Genomic DNA, 27193 nt, shown 5'->3' on the forward strand with positions numbered 1-27193 from the left:
TGTTCAGTGAATGCTGCCGAAAAGAGAGCCCTTTTTTATGTTCTTCATACAAATCCCAAAGCAACATCAACGTCAGCAGCCAATTACAGAAAGCTGGGACAGAGCACTGGGGTTAGATTTTATACCGAGGGACGCTGTTTTTTTTTTTTTTCCTTTTTCATACTTGTTCCTCAGCTACAAGAAATGGACTGAGTGATAATGCAGCATGCATTTTACACCGAAAACCTTTTAACCTCAGATTCCATATTCTGTTTCACGTCGGCTGTTTAATATAGCTGAGGCAACCGGACCTGCATTATAATCATGAACGCTTGAGCAGATGAATCCCTCAGATTTGGGTTAAACATCTGTACTGCATGACTAAAAATCTTCATACTAATGCCACAACTCAGGGCAAGTGGGTCAGACACATTGATGGAAAAACCCAGCACTGTGTTAAAATATTAATGTGTATTGGAGTTCATCTGGAAGGATGAATATAGGCCCACACTAAAAAATAAATAAATAAATAAATAAAACTGCAAGCTCTTAAAAGGGTAATAACTCTGAAGCACAGACAGTAGAGCAAAACAGCATGCCTGGAGCATGTATGCTAGTCAAGCGTCTCCTCTTCTTCTACATTTCTGACATTAGAGAGAGCCATGTATCGCCAACACGTTAGGCTTCCCAATGGATTCTGGCCTCGGCAACAACAAATCCTGCCGTAAAACCGGTAATTAGCTCACAAGGGAAGCTGTAGAGTTGTTGTTTTTTTAACATGGAGAAATAAGTTCACTCTAAGAGTGCATCAGCTGTATTTGTATGATAGATCTGAATTATAATTAACAAGAGACTTCACAAAGCCAATAAAGGAATTCACGCACATACACACTGAGAAACAAAAATAAGCCTTTGGATATTTATAGCCTACAAATCTAAGTTTGCTTTTGAAAGTAAGAACGTGAGACTCCCACGGCAATGCAGGAGACAATGAAGCTAATGCCAACGTATCTAAAGGATAATTCTCGACAGAGAAAGGCAATTTAAATTACCCGAGCTAAGCTGCAAGTTTATCATGACAAAGATTTTCATTAGCAGCTCCTCTGATGCTTAATTAGAAAGCAGGGGTTTTGTACATATACCTCTGCATAAAATATATACAGCGTTTGGACAAAAAAAACTCCTAAAATCCTAAAAGAGTGTTCTTCCTGGAGAACGTTATTGGCTAGACATGTCAAATTCCTATTAACACTAAGTGCAAATTACCACAAGAGACTAGATGTCCTTTAATGTCTTAATGCTGGGTGGTTAATAGAAGCTTGAAAATGATGTCTACTTAGATGCGGGAGAAAAATGGATGTTGATAATAGCCAGGAGGGATGATAAAGTGCTTAGATAATTACTACTTTTAAAAAACATCATTAAAATTAGGGTTACTTAATTGTATTTATGGCATAGAGAGAAGGAATCCATGCTGACAGACATGCTTAAACCCCCCCAGATATACAGTATTGTGCAGTAACTCAGGCCACACTGAAATTTTGGTCTTAATGGAGAGGAATGTTAACGGTTCGTTTTTATGTAGAATGTAGCATTGCTTAATAAGTAAAATTTATCTCAGAACTTCTCTTTTGTAGGACTGAAAAAACTTACTTTGGTACTTAATGATTATGTTCTCTATTACTCTACGCATTATACTCTAGTTATTATACTCTAGTTATTATACTCCATTACTCTTCTTCTACTTTCGGCTTTTCCTGTTACTCCACCTAACTCTATCCTTAACATCCTCTACTCTCGCACCAATTAACTTCATGTCCTCATTTAACACATCCATATATCTCCTCTTTGGTCTTCCTCTTGACATCTTACCTGGCAGCTCCATCTCCAGCATCCTTCTACCAATATAACCATCTCTCTCCTCTGTACATGTCCAAACCATCTCAATCTAGCCTCTCTGACCTTGTCCCCAAAACAGCCAAACTGAGCTGTCCCTCTGATCTGCTGTTCCTAATCCTGTCCATCCTCATCACTCCTACAGAGAGCCTCAACATCTTTATCTCTGCAACCTCCATCTCTGCCTCATGGCTTTTTCTCACTGCTACAGTCTCTAACCCATACAGCATAGCTGCTCTCACTGCTGTCTTGTACACCTTTCCTTTGATTCTTGCTGACACTCTTCTGTCACACAACTCTCTGACTTCATCTGTCAACCTGTCTATCAACATAACAAACAAGAAGGGACTCAAAGCTGATCCTTGATGTAGTCCCACCTCCACCTTGAACTCCTCTATCTGACCTACAGCACAGCTCACTGCTGTCATACTCCTCTCTTACATCCTGAACTACTCTGACGTACTTCTCTGCCACTCCTGACGTAGTCAGACAGTACCATAGCTCCTCGCTCTGCACCCTGTCATACCATCACTGTACTTTCTGAACTGAACTAAACAAAGGTTAATTAACATCACTCTACTTAAGACATAAATAAAGGAATATGTGGTTAGTCTAATATTTTAGGTATTAAAATCTAATATTAAAATCCAGTATTAAATTTCTAAACAAAACATGATTTCATTGTTTATATTAAACTTTTTTATACAAGTTTCTACTAGATAGAAATACTAGATTAAATGGTGTAGAGTAAGTGTGATAGTTCATTTATTATTAACATCAACCTTTTAAACTGATTTTCATTAAAATGGGGTCATCTATTGGGAGCAATAATATAACTATAGAAATAAATTTAGGCATGTAAAATATGCATGGAAAAATAGTGCAGAGGCAAAGTGTCTATTGCAACACACCAGTGTTGTTAGTTTGATACTCAACTCGAGTGTGAGCTCAGAGTATGATTTTATTCAGGGCTTTGAAAATGTGTCGTCAAATAAGGTTGGATGAACTAAAAGTAATTGTGTTAATGTTACTCAGTTCAATCAAGTGGAACCAATGTACTCATTTGAATTAAGTAAATGCAATGAGGGGTTTTTTTTTCAGTTAATAGTTGCACAAGGATGAAAAATTGAAGGAAAAACTGGCGCTGTGGGAGCATTTTGCTGGCATGGGTTGAGTCTATTTGTCCCTTTAGAGAAAAAAAGAATGTAAAATCAATAAAAGTTCTTCTGACTAATCTCCTTTATCCTGGGAGTGACCAATGTCTCCATCCAAAGGACACGAGGGATCAGGAAAAAATGATTATGAAAATAATATACTATAGTCTTCTACAGACCCCACATAACATCAACTGAAGAGCTATGAAATATGTTAAACTGAGGCTTTAGACAGAGATCTTCACCACAACCATTCGAATTGATGTAGGTCTTGCTACAATTGATGTCAAAGTGCATGAATCTACAATCAGAAAGAGACTTTAGGCACAACTTTAATGATCATGGGACGTGTGAAAGGAGGAAACCTTTGCTGTCTAACAAAAACATGAGGGCAAGAGTGAAGTTTGCAAATGAACACAGAGACAAAGGCCAAGACTTCTGGAATAATGTGCTTTGGACAGATGAGTGTAAAATTTAATCATCTGGACACCATAACAGAGGGAATGTTTGCGTAAACCAAACACAGCATTTAAGCAAATGAACCTCATATCAACTGTATAACATGGAGGTGGAAGTGTTATGGTATAGGGATTTTGCTGCATCAGTTCCTGGCCAGCTCATAGTCATAGAATCCACTATGAAGTCTAGGAACTGGCTGAAAAGTATAACATGGAGAATTATGGAACGGGCAAGTCAAAGCCCACATCTAAATCCTACTGTGCGGTGATCTGAAATGGACTGTTTATGCAAGAAATCCCCTCAAACATCACACATCTGAAAGAATTCTGCATTGAAAAGTACAGTAGGGTAAACTTTCTTCCAGTTGATGTCAGAAAGAGGTAGATGGCTACAAGAAACATCTCACTGAGCTTATTTCAGCTAAAGGCTGGAACACCAGCTATTAGGACACAGGGTGTCCTAACTTTAAATACCCATTTTTGTTAATTTTGTTTGTTTAATAAGTGAAAACAAAGTAATTTTTTGTTGTTTACATGCAATTACATCACTTTTATCTACAGGTACAAATTAAAATAAGATCAAATTTTGACATGTTGACATTTCATAAAAAAGAACACATGACTGTATGAGATACTTTCAAAATATTGTATAATATGAAGTAAGTAACTAGGACCTTATTGAGCAGCAAAATGTTGTTGCTTGATGTCTTAAAATCAGAGAACATGTCATACAGTACCTCAAAATTTCAAGGCTTCATTACATTCTCTCTGTTTTTCTTACCATCTTCAGGATCCACGATTTCCACTGTTGCCACTGCTGGTGACTCCAGTGCTCCCATGACTGGCTCAGACAAAATGATGCTGAAGGTCTCAGACTGCTCATACATCCCATCAGTAAGAATCTTGAGCCTCCATGTAGCTGTGCTCTGGCCTGGATTAAACTGCACCTGTTTCTGAAAATTTCCCCGAAAGTCCTTCTCCTTCTCAGCACTGCCATCCAAAGTGCCAATCCCTTTAAGAGAAATAAGAGAAGTGGAAGGTGACGAAAGACTTGCCCCATATTTAGCTTTATTAATCTTGTGCAAAGGGAGAGTCCAAAGATTTTTCTTCTATTAGGAGTTTCCAAGCCATAAACATCATGCAGATAAATGCATAATTCCATGTGGAAAAAAGCCCTTTCAATGCACTGCTATTCTTCTAAGTTTCAGTTTCATTTATATGCTCTGGTAAGATTTTCATGACAATAGCCAACAACTTTTGTTTCAACATGACACAAATTCTTTTCCATGTTGAAACAAACGTTGTCAACAGTTGACTGCTATTGTCACACTGACACACAAGACTTAAGTTAGGTTTCTAATCAGTGGTAATAGGTGTGAGTGATCATTGGGGGACATGGAGCTGTGATGTGCTGGGGATGATGAACATAATTTAAAGTTCATAGTTTTCATATCGCTCGATCTCTTCATTGCAAAACAATGGATGAAACAAATGATTGCACATTACTTTGAAATGCCATCATCCTTTATAATGTCATAATGTCAAAATAATGTCAGTGTTTTTACTGCATTTCATTTAAAACGGTGCAGATTTGTGCCACACTAAAATGTAGAGAATGTGTCAGAATGAAATGTAATAACTAAATGACAAGCCCTCTATGAAATTGGCCTTCACAGACAGACTCCTAATCGATCTTTGATTCCTGCCATGAAACCCATTGGAAATCTTGGCAATGTTCAGATGAAACTGTCTACTCATTGTCTGGCTAATGTTCTCTTGTAAAATAATAAGACAAACGTTTCAGGGACATAATATTAAATGTCACACATAAACACTCTAAATCTCCACGTATTGCAGCACAGATAAATACCTCTGGCTACTTTCTCAAACCCTCATAGAATTCATTTGTGATGGGACAGTTATTGCGTGTCATTGCTGTACAGATGCTGCATAGTTTTGACTAAAATTCAATAATGATGACCAGGCTATTTGAGGAAAAACTGGAGGTTTAGTTCAGCCATTTTTAAAGCACTGCACAGAGGGATGTTATACAATGGTGTATATTTGGGCGCATTCAGTTTTAAACCTTACCTTTTCAATTATTAAAAATCACCCTAATGAGGATGGTAGTCTTTTGAGTCTGGCTCCTCTCAAGGTTCCTACCTCTTTTCATCCGTAAGGGCTTACTCATTAGGCAGAAATTACTCATACTTAAAATGTATATCTTTTATCTTTATATATGTTTATATCCTTAATTTATATATTTCTGTAAAGCTACTTTGTAAAAATATCCATTATTGTGCTATAGAAATAACCTTTAATTGAGTTTAAGTGCCGTTAAAATGACACAATGGTCATACTATTCATTTAGACATCCTTTCTGTAAGGTTATATGATTTAAAATGATTTAAAGTATCTGAAAATCCCATATATTTTATGTCTAAAGTCTCCTATCTCGGTAAACCCTGACCCTACCCCCTTGCTATTCAGTACATCGGTTTTCAATCATGGAAAATATGGGAAATTTGGGAGATGGACCAGTTTTTTAATAATGGCAGTCTTAAAACATTTCATTGCTTAAACAGGAATTAGATTTTCCTAATAAGGATTTCTAAAAATCTTTGCTATTACGAAATTATCTGGAATCAATTTTAAAGGATGACAAAATACGTTTTGATCTCACTCACTCATAGAAAAACAATTGTTCTCTTCATTCTCTCTCAAAAGGAAGATTTCTGGAAAGTAAATTAGGATAAAGAAAGGAAGTTCTTTATAGTATGCTATTTAATGCCGGCTCCTACTCTTTTGACTCTCTGAAAATGATATGGGAGAAAGACTTTGAAAACTAACTTCATTGTTGGACAGTGGCTATCGGTCTGCTCTGGCTTCTTCTTTAGAGGTGCCTCGATATTGAGCCATGAGCAAAATTGTTCATTTATAGGACTTATTTAACGCCTGTTCGTCTCCACAAGATCTTTCCTAATGTTTCCCAATTGTATTTCTAGTGTAAATCTAATATTGGTACTGTGATGCATGTATTCTCGGACTGTGACATGATCAAAGCCTGCTGGAAAGAAAAACATAAAATGGTTCAGAAGATCATTGGTAAAACTTTTTTGGTTTGCCTTTACCATAATCACTTATCTCATGAATGGGTCTTGAATTTCTGTCCAAATTACACAAGAAGCTGATGTTAGAAACATGTTTAAAGGGTAATGGGAAAATATGAAAACAATCAGTGAAGGGTTTTCTTATAATCTCCATTACCTAGCAAATGTTTTTTTCACAAATCTAATTAGACATAATTTAAGATTAGAGTACAATAATAGCTGTATACACTAAACTCTCAACATCATTTCTAGTCTAGTTAGCAAAGAACTCTAAACAATACCACTAAAATGATGCCAGTTAGGTACAGATGTTGTTCTGGAACATTCTGGCTGTAATAGCATGTGAAAGAAATTGAAGGCTGTGTAATGACAGAACACAAGTGTGTACAATGGTGTAACTGCAACTTGCCGAGGAGTGACGAGTCTAGAATGTCCCTCCCATTGGGGCAGTTTGTGGTGAATCTGCCATAAAGTGTTTGATCTGAATCTCTTCAAGCACAGGGACTGGCAGTGTCCCTTTTGTCAGAGCCTCTCAAGCAGCTGCTTGGAATTAAATTTCTTCCTGATACAGGCTTTATTCAGGCCTGTGGCTCAGGAATCATACAACGTGTCAATGTGATGTTAAAAATTATAGCTCATGTCACTTTAGATTGAACACTAATATATAAAAATTTTTTCCCCAAAATTCTTATACATGCACTCTAATGAGAGCTAATTGGAAAGGAAAAGCCATGTATGGTGATTCCACAGGACACACACTGAAGATATTATTTAAATCAGAAATAAGAAAGTTTTTAACTTTTAACTTGAAATAACGTGTTCTAAGCTAAACAGTCTGATTCACCACCACTGTGGGTAAGAAGCAGTTTTGCTTAGACCAAAATAGCTGGTCTAGAATCAATTCATAGTCCTAAAAGGCACAAACAAATAAGTCTGCTCTAATATTCTTTTTCTGAGAGGTTTGATAAATAAGCATCATGATCTGAATTCTGCTTATGCTGAAATACAGTCTCCAGGCAGTATGAGAGTCATTTCACATTCAACCTCTACTATGTCCTCTGTGCTCCCTTAACAATAGAAAAATACATGAAACATGATGGAAAGAATCTTCAAAGAGGAAAGCCTTGAGATATAGATAGTGGAAAGAAAGTAAATATAAAGAAGAAGAAAAAAAAGTGAAAGAATAGCTTCGCTTTCAATTCTATCTTTTGATCAGCAGGAGGGCTTTTCTGGGCCTGAAGTGGAGAAGTGGTGGAAGTAGAGGAGAGGAGAGCAAGGCTGCAGGAGAGTGGGGGAAGAGAATACGCATGTATGCTGGGTAAAGCAGAACGGCTCTAAAGAGTCGCACAAGTGGACCTTGTAGCTACTTAGTTTTTCAGTAGTTTTTAATCAAATACACACACACACACACACACACACACACACACACACACACACAGACACAGACATACACACACAGACACACACACAGAGACACACACACACACAGAGACACACACACACAGAGACACACACACACAGAGACACACACACAGACACACACACAGAGACACACACACACAGTTTGCAACTTTCATCTAACCAGATGAAGAAGGCACAAACACAAACACGATTTTTAGAAATACTGTAAATGCATGCAATGAACAGCATTTCACTGCATGTCGTACTCTGTATGTGTGTGTATGTGACAAATAAAATTTTATTTGATTTTATATATGTGAGTTTAAATACCAGAATTGCCAAGCTGGTACTCCTGCGCATGGCTCTTACCCATCAACTGCTGAATGAAGAATCAATGTGCTTTTTACACAACGGTTAGTTCTGATCTAATAATTTGATTACATTTCATAGAACCGCACTGCAATTTTTCACCGTGTACAATCAGAATAGCCGCACAACTGCAAGTGCAATGTTGTGCATCACATTCCAGATTTAAACCCCTTTTACTGTTCTAACAACCTCCACTATGGGAAGGCTTTTCACTAGACTGAAAAGTCATTTGAAATGTTTTCAGTTGAGTTGAAGGCAGGGTTCTGTGCAGACCACTTGAGTTCTTCCACAACCTTTGCAACCCAAATCTTTATGAACTTCACTTTATAAACAGGAGCATGTTCATGCTGAAACACTTTTAGGCGCTTAGTCACAGTGAAGTGAAATCATAATGCCACTGTACAGAAATGCACTCTAGACAATTCTGTGCTACTAACTGTTTTGGCAACAGTTTGGGGAAGATCCGGTGTAAATGTCCACATACATTTGGCCGTATAGTGTAACAAAACAAAACACTTCCTGGTAGAGAGCCAGATAAACATCTGTTTTTGAGTGGCAGAAAATGAAGGTTGTATATGCTGAATGCCTGACTGAGCTGTTTATTTTATTATAAGCTTATCGATTAAAGCGAGAATGCAAAAAGCTAAATTAGTCTCCGACTCCATAAAGTGAGAGAGAAACATCGTTTTCTTTTTTTTAAAAATCTCATTAGTCTGAGAACTTTTTCCTTTTCTCTTTCCCTGTTTTTGTTTTATTCATTGTCTTTTCTTATACTCTGTTTATTGTTAGCTTGCTTTTTTTTAATCTTTGTTTTATACAGTCTCTTTATCTCTCGCTGACACACACACACACACACACACACACAGTAATTCTGAGTGCATGCAGATACAACAAGCTTTCATCTCAGCCTCTAAGACTGAAGAAAAAAATCTCATACACTGGATAAAAACCACCATTGATAAGCTGCCGCAATAACAACTCACACCATGAATTCAGTCTCACTTCAGTGCAGAAGATTATTCGAAGCTAATGACTGAAATCCATGTGCCAGGGTCTAGAGACTGCAGCATCTGCATCACCTTTCATTTGGGCTTATGGAAAAACTCAGGGTAGTGCATTTAATTAAAAGCAAAACCTAATAACAAAAAATGGTTAAAAAATAAACAAGGTGCCTGATGTAATGACTCAGGCTACTTGCTGCAATCCAAGTGAGTAAGAAAAGAACAGAATAAATAGCCAGGTAACAAACATTGGGTTGAGATTAATAGATAAATATATTCTTCTTAACCACAAGTTCTTTCAGTTGTTGTTTGTTTTGAGGGTTTCTCCATCCAGTCTTCTCTTTAAAAGGTAAAATGCTTCACAATTGGTTTAATGTCTGATGAAAATTGGATGTATTTCTCTGTAAATTGGCAGACAAAATGTTTCTGTAGAATTCTGAATTCATTCTGCTACTAACATTATGAGTTTCAGCATCAATAAAAGAGTCTGTTCCAGAAGTAGCCTTGCAAGCCCAAACTATCACGCGATGTCCACCGTGCTTGACCACGGAGATTGTATGGTTTGGATTGTGAGCACATTAACATTTCCGCAATTTCTGGTAAACACCCTTTTCCAGAGTGATGTACAAATGTCTCCATCAATGAATACATCAATACTGGTTTGCTAGGACAGACTAAGGAAGTTAGACTAAGGAAACCATCAGTCTAAAAACTCTGTTGGGAGGAAATATAGTATTTAGTTCAATAAACAAACAGGAAAAAATAAGTAAGCACTACTTTAAGTATTTCAGGAAGAGGTAGGTCTTCACCAACTGCCATTGTTTGAAGACAGTCAGTGACTCAGCTGTTTGAACATCTTGGAGAAGTTTATTTTACCACCTAGGAGCCGAAACAGAGAAGAGTTTTGACGTACATCTACCTTGTGTACCCTGAGAGATGTTCAGTCGGTCCAGTCGAACAGTGCTAGAAGATCTGTGGAAGCGTGGGCCTGTGTGAGGAGTGATAAGAGCTTTGAGGTAAGAGGGAGCTGGTCTGTTTTTTGCTTTGTATGCAAGCATCAGTGTTTTGAATCTGATGCATGCAGCCACCGGAAGCCAGTGGAGGGAGCGCAGCACTGGAGTGGTGTTGGAGAACATAAGCAGGTTTAAACCAAGAAATGCAGCTGCATTTTGGATAATTTTTGGAGTATGAATTGAATTCAAAAGGTCAACCTGTCAGCAGAGAGATGCAGTAGTCCAGTCTCAAACTGACAGGTGACTGAACAAGAAACTGAATATACGGTATGGGTAAAAATGTCTGAATCCTTCTGATGTTGTGTTCCTTTCTTTCTCCATACTTTCTATCATTTCGTTAAAAGTTGATCTTAATTGTACAACCTTTGTGGCTCATCAATGTATTTCTTTGTGAATTTCAGCCTGGACTTCCGGTTCTCACTGCTGATGAGTGGTTTACATCTTGTGGTATGGCCTCTATATTTCTTCTCTCAAAGTCTTCTTCAAATGTTAGGTTGTGATACCGTCACCCCTGTGACTGTTTAGTCTTTTTCTTAGTATTTCTCTTCACAGCTTTCACTTGTTTCTATCATTAACTGTTGTCCTTGTCTATTCTGTTTAATGACTGGTTGTTTCAGGACAATCCATCTTGTTGTATTAACTATGCCCAAGGCTTGTCCAAAGGCTCTGACTGATTTTTTCAGCTTCAAAATGGCTTGTGTTTCTCCCATAGACAGCTCTCTGGTCTTCATTCGGGTTTATCGTTTTAAGCAAAAAATGCAGTCTTCATGGTTTAAATCAAGGGCAAAATAAAGCGCAAATAGACAGTACTATTAATTGTTTAAACAATCAACAACATAAAACATATGCCAGTCCCATTTTTCAATATTTTAAAAATAATGGCTGAAAAAAGGTGCCATGTTGTGAGTCTATCTAGATGTAAATATCAGCAAGAGAAAGCTGAAATCCTTCTTCATCTTTTGATATCAAACCAAAATATCTTCACTGTGTCGCGAAACCTATAGAATTGCCCTTGCCGTTCCAGCACTTCTAGACAGGACAGTATATCTACAACAGACTCACCAACAAAAGAAGTTTCCCCTAGGTATCCTCTGCGTCTGAGCACAACCTCCAGGATTCCGACCTGCTCGTCCACCACGTAGCTCTGTTTCTGTAGAGAGATCCAGCACCAGTCCAGACGGAAGTGCTGCTCCTTCAGCTTATTCCCTCCTAAACAGAGACAAACATTCCACCTCAGATCATTATCATCACTTTTATTATTTGTTCACATGGTTCAGCTTAATGTGGTCTGCAATATCTTAGTATTGCAAAGTTGTTGCATCATAACAGAGATTACGCTTTACATCTTTAATACCATTAGAAATATTTAGTAAATTTTGTTAAGTTTGGGTTAATAAGAAAAAAAAACATGGATTACTACACTGCAATTATCAGGAATGAGATATGACTAAAATTTATGGGTTTCATTAAACAATGTTTGAATCTGTTTTGAAAAAGAATCTATATTCCTAAAGGCCTCAAGATGATTCAGGAAACCACAATACAATTATATTACGTACTCATCTTTTTATACCTTATATCATGTTTTTCCCCTGTATTGCACATTTGTTCCCTTAAAAAGACAATGCTACTGTATAAATACAAGGTTTAATGTATTTTCTTATTATGTTTACTTTTACTTAAGTTATATCGGCTCATAATACTATTGTCAGTAGACAATAATAATCCACTAAAATTGTATTAATATGTTTTTCAGTATATTATTTATACAATCATTATTTAAATAATAATGAATAGAAGATTAGTAGAAATCAATTAATGCATGCCCCTGTATTGCTTAAGTGCAGTTACGGATTTGGGAAAAACGCACGCACACACACACTTACTTCAATTAAAAAATGTTAATAGCACTAAACATTTCAGATGCAAAACAAACTTTGGGCACATTAAGCCTGGTGTTTTCATAATGGATGTAATCATTTTATAATCACATCATAGTGCACTAAATCCAAATTAAACTAATGCAAATCAGATGTAATGTTCATGGAACGTACCTAGAGATTCCTATCCTAATCAAATTTATAAATAATGTTATTAGACCCAGGCGCCCAGTAGTAAAGGCTTACCCATGATATGATATGAGCACTTTTGTATAACCTTCTCTCTCTCTCTCTCTCTCTCTCTCTCTCTCAATTATGCAAGACTAGAATGATCACAGTCACCACACATTGATTCATGTCATGTACCAAGCAGCCATATGTGGGTCAAGATAAGCTCCTGTCCTGCAGATTCCTCATGCATGTAAAACATTTCTATTTCACTTTAGCCCTCTGTTTCATGCAAGCCTTCAATTTTGCATATAATGAAAAGCCACCATGTCTAGCCTGTGCATGATGATTTGCGAAGCTGCCTGGCTGCCGGCTGGGATTTTAACACTCTCAGGCCTTGTCCGAAATGTTGTTACAAGCCTCCTCGCAGACATCAAATATCTCCATATGTCTAAATTTCTCCAGCATCACTGAACTCACCAACAAACAACTCCCTTAAGGATAATGTTTATACTAGAGTTTATTCAGAGTTTGCAACTTAAGTTCAAAAGTTCATCCGTTTTTATGCAGGGAAAGTTAAACTTGTACAGAGACAATACCCACATCTGTAAATCAATTTTATATTAGTCTTATTCAGATTATGGAAATTACTCTGAAGCTGACTTAATATAAAGAATAAAGAATCAAAAGCAATAAATAATGATTAATGTATAAGAAGATGGCAAGCATTGAAAAAAAAACATTAATATGAGTCTATTATGTTGCTAGTATATTGCGGCATGAATAGTACTAATTGTAATGATCATATTAATCACAGCACGTTTGGTTTAATTATATTATAATATATATTAATGACACGCCCTCATTCCATCCTTAAACTGTCAGACATTTGGCAATGAATGCAATACTTTTCACAGATGATCATTCAGCAAGTACAGAAGTGTGCATAATCACATGCTCTTGCTCTTACACTGACTTTTGAAAGCTGAATAAAGCTAAGAGTTACGTCTGACATCACGATGTGCGCAATTTCAGCTTTAAATCCTCACTGTGTGATTAACTCAGCTCTGAATACGGCCCTATATATGTTCTGTACTTGCTTCAGGATAAATTGGAACCATTTAAAAACCATTTCAGCATACTAACAGAATATAGCTCTTAATGACTGTAATTTACATAAGAAATCCCAGCACTGCAAGGCTGCTACAGTAGGACCAATGTGCAAAGCCCTTAACCTTCAACTGCTCAGGAGTTTAAATGTAAGCTGCTCTTGATAAGTGCATCCACTAAATACTATAAAAATAATATGAATCTATAGGTTATATCTTAAACTATAAACCTGAAGTTTTATCTTTGTTAGCACTCTTATACCCTTACTAAAACATTAGCAAACTAAATAACAGAACATGCAAACCACACATGCTGATTTACTATAATTGAGCAAAACACCCCACATCTAATCAGTATTTTTCTTACTGAATATGTTCTTTGGAGTATTTCTATATAAAAGGTGGTAAACACAGGGCAATGTCAAAGAAATTCAGTTAATTTTGCACCTGCAATGTTATTTACAACCTTAAAGTCACTTTGAGCATGTGCACACATACATACACATATACATAGAAACCATCTTTTTCTATTTTTTAATGGCCCGTTTCTGGCGGTTGAAAACAAAATTATACCATATTATATTTATACCCTCCCTCCTTAAAAAATAATTGAAAGGTTTCCCAATAAGATTGCTTATTATCACTATGGTAACGATGGCTTATTAGATATTCACCACATTTGCACCTCTGATGCCAACAGCATTTTTACACAGCCTTTTATAATGTGCATTCATATCTGATCGCTTGTAATCATTTATTCATATAATTATTTTTGAGAAAAAATGTGTTCTTTGTCTCATTGCCTTTAGTCAGTTTTTATACTAAGACCACTGTGATACTGTGATATCAGTTATCTTCCAAGAGTAAGGTTTATTCTTTCCATATTGTTTCCTCCTGCTGCTTTGCATGTTATTTAATTAAGGCAATTATTCTTTGCAAATCACATGCAATGCTCCCATCCTTTAGTCCATTGCACTGACAAAGGAGTGTTCATTATATCTGTATTTTAATAAATCAGGGCTTAGCGTACTTTGTTGTGGTAATATATAGAAAATAAAATATAGATATACCTGTCATGCCAAGTATGTTATTATAGATTACTGTGCTTGCTAAAAAATTTCCACAATATAGCATATACTGTACAACTATGACCATTCACAGTATTTGAATTTCCTTTTTTTCCCGAAAGTGTTTACTGTGAACAAAAATGAGTCATGCAAACACCCATGAGCATCTTTTCTAATGTAAAACATGCCCTAGACCAGTTACAGCTAGAACAAAGGCATTGAAGATTGTCACAAAATTATCATTTCATTCTTATGTAAGGCATATTTTACATACTTATGTTTTATATAGTTCACATTTCTTTTTATTTATATGTACAGTCCTTCTCAGCAATGTCTACCTGATGCATAACATTTACATACAAATGAATATTCTCAAAGATGCTAATTAAACACACCGTTTTTTATGCATCATCACATGTACAGTATGTAATTTCCACTACTTCCACATGAATTTGTGCACTCTGCTAATGGTCCCCCTTTTGCATACTGACTTAAATGAACCGTCTGAAGTTTCTACCATTCCAGGAGTCTATCTGATGTGTAGGTTTAAGGCATAGAGAAACGCAAGGTAGCTAATGGAGCTATTTGTAATTGTTAAATATGGAGCAAAAGACATATTCCTGTCCTCTGTGTGCTGGATTCCGAGCACTTAATCAGTTGGCAAAATGCAAATTTGGGTTGTGGGGGAATAAGATAAAGACGTGCAAGTGCTGGCTGAACTCTACATCTTAGAAATAATATTCTAAAAAAGGAAAGACAGCTCTGTTTTATTCACATACTTAAGGGTAACTTAGACTGAAGGTAATTGAGCTTGAGTTCCAAAAAAAAATATAAATATGAAATGAGAGTTTTTAGAATTTCATTTAATTTCATGCATTCAGTTCTTGGCATTTATATGTAGGTGTGTTAAACAACATAGAACATAGCATATATTGTATCAGACCACCCAATTTTTAGGCGAGCAAAAGTACTGGGTTACTGAGAGTTTCTTCTTACCCAGGTGTGTCCTTTTAGTTTGCTAGTTTAAACAATAAATAACTCTGAGCGTTTATTCTTGTACTCTTTTAGCTTTTAGTTTCATTTGCATTCATCAGTGCATTTGTTGTTATAAAAGAGAAGCCAAAGTTCAGAGAGCTATCTATGGGGTAAAAAAAAAGCAAGCCATTTTTGATGCTAAGAAAAGAGGGGTAATCAATCAGAGGCACTGCACACACTGGGCATAGCCGGTACAATAATTTGGAATGTCCTGAAAAAGACAGAAGCCACTGGTGTACTGAGCAACAGACATTGAACTGGTCTGCCAAGAAAAACAGCTGATGACACCACCAAATGATGAATCACCAACAGCCTCCACAGGGCAGGGGTGAAGGTATCACAATCCAACATTTGAAGTTGAAGTTTGCAGAAATATAGAGGATATACCACAAGATGCAATCCACTCATGAGCAGTAAGAAGCTGGGTATGAATTCATAAAGCAGTACAGAGATGAGTCACAAAAGTTCTCAAACCAAGATCAACCTTCAACAAAGTAATGGACGGGCCAAAGCATTAAGAAAGAAAGGATTGGCTGAAGGGAGAAACATTAAGTGACTTCAACATAAGAGTACCAGAAGTAGACTTTTTGTCTTCTAATGCAAGTCAACCTGGAAAGTGTTATAAGGCAACCTTGCGCCACCAAATATCTGTCACCAGACTAAAGATTCTCTTCATTTGACATCCAGGCTTATGAAAGTTAATTTCGTGATGTTTATGTGGGTTTGTATAGGTTGATATGGAAGGCTTGTGTATGTGTCATGTAGGAAGACCTATGAGCATCACCCTGAAGAAATGTCATACAGTAATGCTATTAGAGCACATCCCTGTCCATCTACATTAAAGATTTTACTGAGGGTTTTACTATAAGCTATATTACTATAAGCTATAAAAAAAACATTACCCAAATAAAATATATCATTTGATCTCAGTCTAATGCATAAGAGTCAACAGATAACATCCAATAGACTGTCAAATCAAATTTAACCTCTAAAGAAACACCAAACTGCTTTGTAAAGTATGTTAGTGACATTCTCTGGAAATTGGAAGGAAAAACCAAACTTCAGCTATGACTACATGTGAAATCAAATGGAGATCATTGTCTTTTCCTTATTAGAGACAGAGACAATGGAATAGACAGACAGTGAAGATCACTATCTATAATTTCAGGACTGTTGAAAGTTTACTGTAATGCTGAAAGACACAGATAGGATTTAAACATTTTAGGCAGATCTGGGTTTTTTAGTCTTAAGCTAAATTGAAACGCTCATATTACTATAAATCATACCAATAAAGCATTAGCACCAAATGCCATGCAATATTAAGCTGTGATTTCAGACATTACATTATTATTCTCTCTTTATTTAACAAGGTTCAAAATAAAAATGTTATTGATCACATACACAATCATACACAGTATGACATGTAGTGAAATGCTTTTTATGACTGTCCTTGATAATAAACATTTCACTAAGGTTGTCTCAGAGTTCGAAAGCATTAGAAAACACCCATTCACACCAAAACCTCCAAAAACTCAGTCCTCCAAAACCCATATGGAACTCTAATTATTCATAAATCACTTAACCTGAAGTCATTGCCTGCTTCTAAATGGCACAAATGAATGTTTAAAATGCCTATGGCACTAGAAATCACTGCTGGTATTTTTCCATGTGCATCAAAGGCCTTAAAGAAAGATTACTTTCTAAAATCTAGATTTCCATATTAAGATTAAACATTTACTAGGGTATGAAAGGTAAAAGCAGAATCAAGATGAATAGTGTGGACGTATATAAAATATGTAAACAACAAAAATCTTACTGAATAATTAATTACAATAGTTTGGCACAAGCCTGGAAGCACTCTTGCTACAAGAGCATTAAATCAGCAATATGCATATTTAAAAATCTACTAAAACCCTTTAATACAGGTTTATTAGTATCTATTAAAAAACAGCCACTGACCTATAAAAGACTTTTATAATATATTATACTAATATATGCTTTCTTATATAATTCTAAAAACATCTATAGATCTGAAAGTCTGAGAGACAAAATGTGGGTTTTTACCAATTAAAAAAGGATTATCTGGCTTGAACATTATGAACAACTATCCTAGCATATCCTAGCAATGGGAATTTTATTAGAGCGTAAGTGTTATGTGTAAATCTGCACACTTGAGTCTCTAGTACGCGATTTGAATGTCACTCAAATTTACTTTGGCTGTTAAATTGGTTGTGAAATCAGCTTCAGAGTCCAGAATACATTTCCCAGGACAACCAGGCCACACTGCTGTAAAGCAGCAGAAAATCTTTAAAGCCCTCTAATTAGCTTGGTAACTCAACATGGGACAATACTACGTGTTTGTAGTGTCTGCGCTGCAGATTACAGCATGATGTCTGAAGAAGGGCATCTCTCTGAAAGCACTGTATGACACTAGTAGAATGAATCTGTATAAGCCAATGCCTTTTTGTACTGGTTCAATGCTTTGAAATAAAAAGCTGCGAAACTTTCCATTCAGTCAGGGGCCTTCTGTCAAAAGAAATCCCCTCGGCCCTGCCGAACTGAGACAATCTTTGAACGTTCAGAGAAACGAACCTCATAACAACCCATGGGTCACGATGGAGTGGTATGTAGCCTCAGCACATACCAAAAGTTAAACCAGTCTTTTTTCCCCTCCCTGAGAGGTCTCTCTCAGTGGAAAGACACAGACATGGAATAATTCACGACAGGCTGGGATTAATGGGGAAGACAAATCTCTCTGTAAAGCTAATAAAGTAAAAAAGATAACAGCTAAATAACCAATAATGTCCAGCAACTTTTAAGCAGTTTCCACAGTGTCTTTCATAAATGACTACTTGTAGAATAAAATAAAAATAAGAAAAAACCTATAAGAGAATTAGAGACAATTTCACCCCATTCTCACAACCATGAGAAAATCTGTCAGCATAAGTAAAATTACAGTGACAGTACAGTACATTTATAGGAAAATACACAATGTTGAAGCCACCTGGTTTTGAATACCAAAAGTATGTGTTTATCTAGCAGTTCCCACTTAAAGGTACCCTGTAATACTGTATGCAGGGTAATTGTCACCCTAGGCAGGAAAACAGTCTTTTCTCCCACACCTAAGCTATAATTATTTACTATCTTGCCTCTGGTCTTAAATATCAAATGTTCTTTTGTAGAGAGGGTCATTCTAACAAGCTAGCCCGACTGTCTGACTTTGTGACTCAGACAAAAGGCTAATATTGGTCTTGCTAGAGGGAGAAAAGCCACCTTCAATAAAGCCCAATTAGGCTTTCTGATTTGTTTGTTCTCATTTAGAGAGGAAGCAGATAATTCAAATAGTTAAATTATGAGCGCAGGGCCCAATATGAACAGTCTTGTTTGTTGTCATCTGTTTGCATGAAAATCTCACGTACAAGAAAGTTCACGACTATTTGGTCCTGAAGAGAAGTGCTTTGCTCAAACCATGTAGCTAATACAACAAAAGAGTTAACAAATTATGTATGATTAGGTCTAATGTAAATTTAGATGTATTAGATTGGTTATGTTTCTCTCAGGTTTCATTAAAAACTTGAATAAAAAAAAAAAAAAGGAAATTAAATTTATTTTAAGCATGTAGCAAACTTACCATTATCTTCAACATAGAAGATAAAGCTGTCACTGGTGGCATTGTTCTTATGTTTCAACACGTAGCAGATATTCAGCTCATCAATGTCCGCTGAGAAAACAAACAAAAATTAACAGGTTAGTTACAGACCAAAATTTTTAATGCACTCTACTATTAAAAGAAGCTTAGCATAGTAAATCACTTCAGGTTTAACTTCCTGTCTATTACCATACATAGATAATGAAATAAGTGCATTAAGAAACAGTAAAAAGGGTAGTCACACTGTTAAGATGGAAAGACAGTTAGGTTGATCCTTCTTTGAACTTCTAATGACAGACGAGTCCACAAACTTTAAAAAGACAGGATTCCAGGTCCCATTTCTTTGACATCTGTTTCACTCCATCTCTCAAATTAAGCTAGTGACCTTCATAAGCATGAATAAAATACTGGGGAAGGGAAATACCTGGGATTGCATACCAGCAACATCTCCATGTCCAACCCGATGCCATGCCCCATGGCCTGCATTATTGATACCAGAGCAAGAAGCTTCATAAAATCGTAACGATATGATTTCTTATGCACACTGTCAGCTTCAATTGATATTGTAAGTAATGTGTCTGCTCTCATTGCAATAGTATGGCCTCTTATCATCAAATATTTATTTTTATGTCTCTAAGGCTGTGACAGTGCCATGTTAGGCCAAGCGTTGAGGGCTCTGTAAAAAAAAGAAAAGCCTCTGTCCCTTCTGCTTTAATGTTTGCTATGACGTGACTGTTTGCCAAGTCTTTTTCCCATGAGAAATGCTCCCACAGTAGTGTCACACTATCACAATCATGCTTATAAGTATTTGGTTATTCTTCAGTGGAATAATGGAGCAGTTTTATTCGTAATTTGTAATGATTTCACATTCAGCGGATTTATGCCAGCAGTCAATAGTTTGGCCACATTAGATATATACTGTGGGGTCCAAAAATCTGAGTGCACTAGTGGAATGCTTCTGTTTGGCATTCTTTTTCAGTTTAACAAAATTTATTAGAAACAATATTACAAGCAACAAGTTGAGTAAAAAGTAGAATTGTAGAAATCTTTATGTGAATTATGAAAGTACTTTGTCAGTCGATTTTTGCACAACAAACATAAAAAGCGAAGTTAATGCACGTGTACAAAGTTATATCTTCATCCAAATCTATTTTTAATAAGTAAAATCATCCCCATGGAGCTTGTCGAGAATATGTGCAGCAATGAAAATGGTTAACTATCTGAAGTGTGTCTGTACTGATGTTACATAATGATCATTTTCTGGAAGAACTTAATGTGTAATGCTCCTTGTGGACAGCATATTTCAAACAGTTAATGGTTTCTCTTTTTTTTGTCCATTTATTTGATTGATAGCCTAAAAAAAACAAAAAAAACTCAGATCTCCTGTCAATGCTCTAAACTGCATGTAGAGATGTTCTAAGGGAAAGTATGCATAATTAATTATTAACATAAGTAAATGCTCCAATTGTCGCATCAAGCACTTAAGCCTAAGGCTGAAACACAGACACTTCAGTGTGGTTAATGGTTAAAGGTTAATGTTCCATTTTCATTAAGGCATTTGCCTATAAGGGTTTACAAAATAAGAACTAAACTTGCAAAAGATCATCAATTATATGAAAATGTGATTGTACTAACACTGATTTACATAATTTACAAACAAACACTAATTTATATAATGTACACGTCTTTTTTTCACAAATATGATGAGACAAATAAATGCAAGCAGGGCAATAACATATTGTAAATGTCACTTTACCTTGAGTAAATCTTTTAATGGACTCATTCCCTTTCTGAAGGTTGATCAGGTAGCCATGCTCTGGTTGGGTGGTGATGTGAAAAACCAGGGTCTCTGAGCTGCTGTCTCGGTCTTCTGCCTTTAACACTTTTCTGGTGATATGATAGCCTAGGTGGCCCGTTGGCAAGACTTTCAACGTTTGAACACCTTTGTTCACCACAATTTGTGGTATGCCGTTGTCTATCGATGAAATAATGATTTTCATCACTTGAGGCCTGTGAGTTTCAAACACTGTGTCAGGAAATACATAGAAATCAGTGTGTGTTCCATCAGTGACAGTGAAAGAAAAGCTGTCCTGATAGGACTCTGTGCCATCATGTTTGTAACTGATTAAGTTTTCATTCAGGTCTTGCTTTGTGAAGGAGGTAATTGCATGGCTGTTGTTGAAGAGCAGTTTACCATGGATAGGCAACTGAGTGACAGTGAACTTCAGAAATTGCTCTGCTGTATCCTGATCCTCTACAGTCAACTCAAATGGTGTGATAAGTTTAGACTGACCTTCTAATACCTGGAGCTCACGTACTGTCAACACAGGTTTTTTGTTGTCAACGTCAACTATCGATACACGGAAGGTGCGGAAAACAGGGTTATATCCATCAGTGACCTCAAACTCAAAACTGTCCATCTTGATTTCATCATCTGAAGTGTGGATGTAGTAGATTTTACTTCCAGCCAGCTGAAGTTGAGTGAAAGACACAATGGGCATTCCAGGAGTATCAGTGCTTTCCAGATGTCCCCTCACAGGAGCTCTGGTGATAGTGAAGACCAGGTTTTCATCTGGGCTGTTGAGATCACTTGTACTTAGTAAATCAGTGGTAAGCATCACACTTCCTCCTTCTTTCAGAGATACCCCTTTGCTAATAACTTCAGGAAATACCCTGTCGATGTTGCTCACAGTGATGTAGAAATATCTGTCAATTAGTGGATTACTACCGTCTGTAACATCAAATTTTATAAGGTCACGAATACCTTCCTGCCCATTGTGGGTATAAAAAACAAGACCCAGGTCCAGATCCATCTGTGTAAAGTTCATCCCAACTGTGATGTTCTTCAAAGACCCGTGTTCTGTTTTCCTCTGTAGAGTTCCCTGACCAGGACCATGCCGAATTATAAATGCAAGTGTCCTATCTTCAGAGTCTAAATCAGTTGCCTTCAGAATCTTATTATTTATTTCTTTTGTCTCTCCAATTTCAATTTCCAAACCATCATTGATGGCCAATCTTGGAGTCTCATCATCAACAGCAATAATTATAATCATAACAGTACTTTCTACTTTATGTTTTCCATCCGTGAGAATAACATTAAATTTGTCTTCTGTGCTCTCAGAATCATCATGTTCATAAATAATGCTAGAAGCTTCCTTGATTTGCTCTAAGGTAAAGTTAGTAACTGGGAGAGAGCCAGTGATCAGCTGGTCAAGAATAAAACCATGTTTGGGTGGTTGTGAAATTATAAAAGTCAAATCTTCAACTGGAATATCAGCATCAACTCCATTCAGGATGGGCATGTCAATGATGATGTTCATGCCCTCCATCACTACAAACTCTCTCATAAATATTTCTGGCTTCTCATCATTGGTTGGGATAATTACAATTGGGAAAACAAGTCTTCCTGAGAAGTTAACACCATCAGAGCATCTGAATGTGAATCTATCCTCTACTGGTTCAACTCCTTTATGTATGCTTTGGACATAGCGGATATGACCATCACTGATATCTCTAATACTGAAAGCACTAATAGCTGTGCCAGACCTGGACTTCTCAGAGCCTGGTGCTGGAGAGATGTTCTCTATATAACCTGAATTTGGCTGGACAATGATAGTACACAAGATTTCTTCAGTGAGTGTGTCTGTGTCTTGAACAATAATGTGGTGGCCTCCAATTATGTTTTTGTCTCCCTCTGTAACGTTAAACATAGGAACCACTGTTACCACAGGGGCCTGGTTATCCACTGGGAGAATAGTAACATGAACGGATACTCCAGTGATTTTATTTCCTCCAAAAGCCCACTCATCAGACATGTCATTGAGGGTTAAGTTAAAATTATCCTGTTTTGAAGAAAGCCCAATCTCGCCACTTGTATGTGAATATGTCACCAAACCGTTGATTATATCAGCTTGGGTGAACATGTTGGAAGGTATTCCATTCACCAGAATCGCCCCATATGCAGGGGCATCCTCAACAATAAAAGTCAACCTGAGGTCATCTGTGTCTTCGTCTTTCCCCTGGATTACATTGACTGTGATTTCAGTAGCACCATTTTCCAACACAGACAGGTGAGAGCCAAGAGTACCTTCTGAGAGAGTCAAAGTTGGCATTTCATCATCAATTGGTCTCACTACTATTCTTACTGAAATTGGTACAATATGGACACCATCACTGACATCTAGTTTAAGAGCATCGCTGGTCGTCTCATCCCCATTGTGGACATAAGAAATCCTGCCCTCTGAAATATCTGATAGTCTAAAAGTATTTCCTTTAATTAAATCAGTAAAGCTAAGATGGACCTGACCATGTTGTGGACTCTGACTTAAAGTAAAGGAAATCTGTTTACTCTCTGTATCAAGGTCAGTAACATCAAGCTCAGCACTTGTTAGTATATGCATACCTCGCTCAAAGACTGTGAAACCAGTGTTAGTAATCTCTGGAGGTTTGTTATTAACAGGTTGCACCAATATGGTGAAAACTCCTTTTACACTGTTTCCAGCAGTGTCTTCAACTATGAAATGGAACTGTGCGACGTGGGCTGTGATGCCAAGCTCGATGTCTGGTGGACTGTAGGAAATCTTATGATGATTCACTTGTGCTTGAGTGAATTCTCTTACCTCAGTGCCATGGTGCTCTGTTAAAACTATTGAACCAAATCTGACTGGATGACCTTCGTCTGTGTCAGTTGGTGGCTGGGTTACTGTGTATTTCAGATCTCTGTCATCAGAATCTAAATCAGTGTAATGAAGGACATTCTTGTTAAAACTAGTCATTTGATACTCATGGACTGTCATCTGTAAAGATGTGCCAGGAAAAAGTACAGGTGGAACATCATCAATAGGGAGAATCCTAATGAAGAATGTGTTCTCATCTGATTGATTTGGAGGATCAGCATCATCCTGAGCTTTAAAGATTAACTGATCCGTGACTGTTTCAGTGATGTGGGGACCTGTGTGTTTGTAGAAAAGTTTCCCATCTGTAATGTCTTTCTGTAGCCACTCTGTCACAGTTTTCTCATATAACCCATCTTCTGTATTGAATTTCCATGAGGATGGATCTTTTGGAGCCTCAGATTGCCTTAGCAGTACTTCCCCAATAGTTGAGTGTGGAGGTTCAATAGTGAACTTAATAGTGGAATCTTCCGAGTCAATATCTGCTGCACTAAGCATTAGAGGTGAAATGGGAATCATTTGGTTTTTAAATACCACCAATCCTGTATTGGCATTTATAATGGGGGGTTCGTCATCCGTTGGAACAATTGTAATCGGGAACAAAAACTCCACCTCATTCTTGCCATCTGTCATTCTGAAAATGATGTTATCACTGTATGTGTCACTGCCATCATGCTGGTAGACAACAATACCAACTTGCAGATCAGCTGGTGTGAAATAATTTGTGCTGGAGCCAAGAATGGTGAGATCACCATGACGGAGACCATTTACAACAGTTATTCTGACACTATCCAGGTTATCTTCATCACTGATTTCTAAATTGTTCTGAGTGAACAGAGGTCTGGACTGACCCTCATACAGCAGCTGCCCTGAGTTTTTAGTCACCACTGGTGCAAGTGTGTTCATGGGCTTAATCACAATCATAAAAGCAAAAGGTTCAGAAACTCCACCATCTGTGTCTAAAACTTCAAACTCAATCTGAAATATTCTCTCTGTGTCCGAGTCTGTAGATGGGGGCTTGTATGCTATCTTCAGATCCTTTATATCTCGCTGATAAAAAGATGTAATTGGTAAATTTCTATCATCGGTACTTACAATATAACCTTCTTCAAAAGAGAAGGGGGTGGTGATGTTAAAGATAAGATCATCAGGATCAGATTCCGTGTCCTCTGCAGCCAACATGTCCGAAGTTAAAGCAGTCATGACAAACTGATCGATTTCCATCATCATCATAGCCACAAAGCTAGGTTTGGGAGGACTGTTTTGCAGTCCTTCTCTCACACGTATCATGATACGAAAAAACTCTTGTGTCAGTAAATTATTTTCTTTGTTTCTCAGCTCCACAACCATTGGAACATAGTCTCTGTTCGGGGACTCGTGTATAGAAGTATGCCTGTAGCGAATATCTGCTAGGAGAAAAGCATCACAGTCCATCATTTTCTCTAACTTCTTACTGTTATCCGCGAGTTCACCATATCTAGGAAGTGCACTGCTAGCAGCCAAGGATGTGACCTCACATTGCTCAGAGTTTCTATCATATGTAAATTCCAGTATTCTTCTGTCAATTGAATTGCTAATGCCATTGAGTTTATCTACAGTGAGAGGCATATTTTTAGTAACTATCTCCAACTGGGTGAAAAGGACCTGTATCTCCAGCATGAACGGTATGATGACGGTATCAGTTTGGGTGTCGTACCTGAGTTGCAGTCTGACTCTATCTTCAGCAGGGCTCCTGGAGCCCAAATGCGAGTATTTCACATCATTAGGTCCGAATTCACACGGGAACCTTTTGGGAGAAAGATGCCCAGGTCTTTGGGACAGCGGATCATTATCCAACACTATTAAGCTGCACTTGTCTCCAGGCTGCACTTCAATCACCAGATCATTAATGGGATCAATAAAAACAGACCTGCCGAAGGGAACACGTATCCTGTTGTTCGCTACAAGTATCGAGTCCTCTGAGAGCGCTGCTCTGTGCGCGTAAGACAGTCCGTGGCGTCCATAACTACCTGCCACTGAGGGCATGACAATAAACCACAGAAAGACTTCCAGCATTTTTGCAGCCTGTGACCACTCACAGGAGATGCGCCTGAATTATTCGAAAAGGACCTCACGCTTCAACCCACTGAACTCCTCTCATAAAATCCACGTTTGGAAAGAAAACGGCTCAGGAAAAGTTTGGAAAAGCCCGAGAGCGCGACATTCTCACGCCACTGGCGCGCGCACTGAGTTTTAACTTGGTTCGACTGAATGTATGAGAAGCGTGAGTAGGCACGACACGCCCATTGACCAATTCTATTGGATATGCCTATGTGACTGACAAGGGGGAACAGGGAGGACACGCCCACCAACTTGTTTACGATCTGTTCGTCTCATTCCCATCCCTGATCCAGCATCACCTTCTTTCTGCTTCTAATACACCTAATCCAACTATCCAGCTAATGAACATTTGTTGCTGAGTTGAAGTGGCTGTGTTAGAGCAGGTAAACACTAAAGTGTACTTTCGGAACATAGCTGGGAATATTGGACTAGATTGTTTGTTCCACGTCTTTCATTAAAATGTACAGATGCGAATCGAACCTATCAGTAATATATATACACATGTATTCATATATATTTAGTGTAGATACACTATTAAAAATGTGCCACGTTAAAACAAACATATTGCTCATATATATAAATATATATATATATATATATATATATATATATATATATATATATATATATATATGTGTGTATATATATATATATATATATACACACACACACACATATATATATATATATATATATATATATATATATATATATATATATATAGTGTCACATTTACAATAGTGTATCTACAATCCATATATTATATATATATGAATATATATATATATATATATATATATATATATATATATATATATATATATATATATATATATATATATATTCATATATATATAAAATTTGAAATTGCTGATCCAAACACCCAAATATTTATAAATGAAAATCATGGAAATTGTCAGTGGTTCCTAAATTTTTGCATACGACTGTATATCTAGAAATATATACACATGTATTCATATATATATATATATATATGAATACATGTGTATATATTTCTAGATATACAGTCGTATGCAAAAATTTAGGAACCACTGACAATTTCCATGATTTTCATTTATAAATATTTGGGTGTTTGGATCAGCAATTTCAAATTTTGAGGTTTATTGGATT

The 27193-nt window shown here is 36.8% G+C and overlaps 1 protein-coding gene across 2 annotated transcripts in view; it reads right to left on the bottom strand.

Moving 5' to 3' along the window:
- The window catches only part of frem2a (FRAS1 related extracellular matrix 2a), a 65922-nt gene extending 39758 nt beyond the window's left edge, over positions 1–26164 (bottom strand). For both annotated transcript variants that reach the window (XR_009650120.1, XM_060896237.1), the window contains exons 1-4: positions 21046–26164; positions 19272–19361; positions 11444–11590; positions 4269–4499 (exon numbers count right to left, since the gene is read on the bottom strand). Coding sequence is in view for 1 of the 2 variants with exons in the window: in XM_060896237.1 (XP_060752220.1) it covers positions 4269–4499; positions 11444–11590; positions 19272–19361; positions 21046–26017 (5440 nt within the window). In the remaining variant the exon portion in view is untranslated. The remainder of the gene's footprint in view (positions 1–4268; positions 4500–11443; positions 11591–19271; positions 19362–21045) is intronic.
- Between the last annotated feature and the right edge of the window lie 1029 nt (positions 26165–27193).

The sequence above is a fragment of the Tachysurus vachellii genome, chromosome 20, assembly GCF_030014155.1.
Source record: "Tachysurus vachellii isolate PV-2020 chromosome 20, HZAU_Pvac_v1, whole genome shotgun sequence".
Lineage (NCBI taxonomy): Eukaryota > Metazoa > Chordata > Actinopteri > Siluriformes > Bagridae > Tachysurus > Tachysurus vachellii.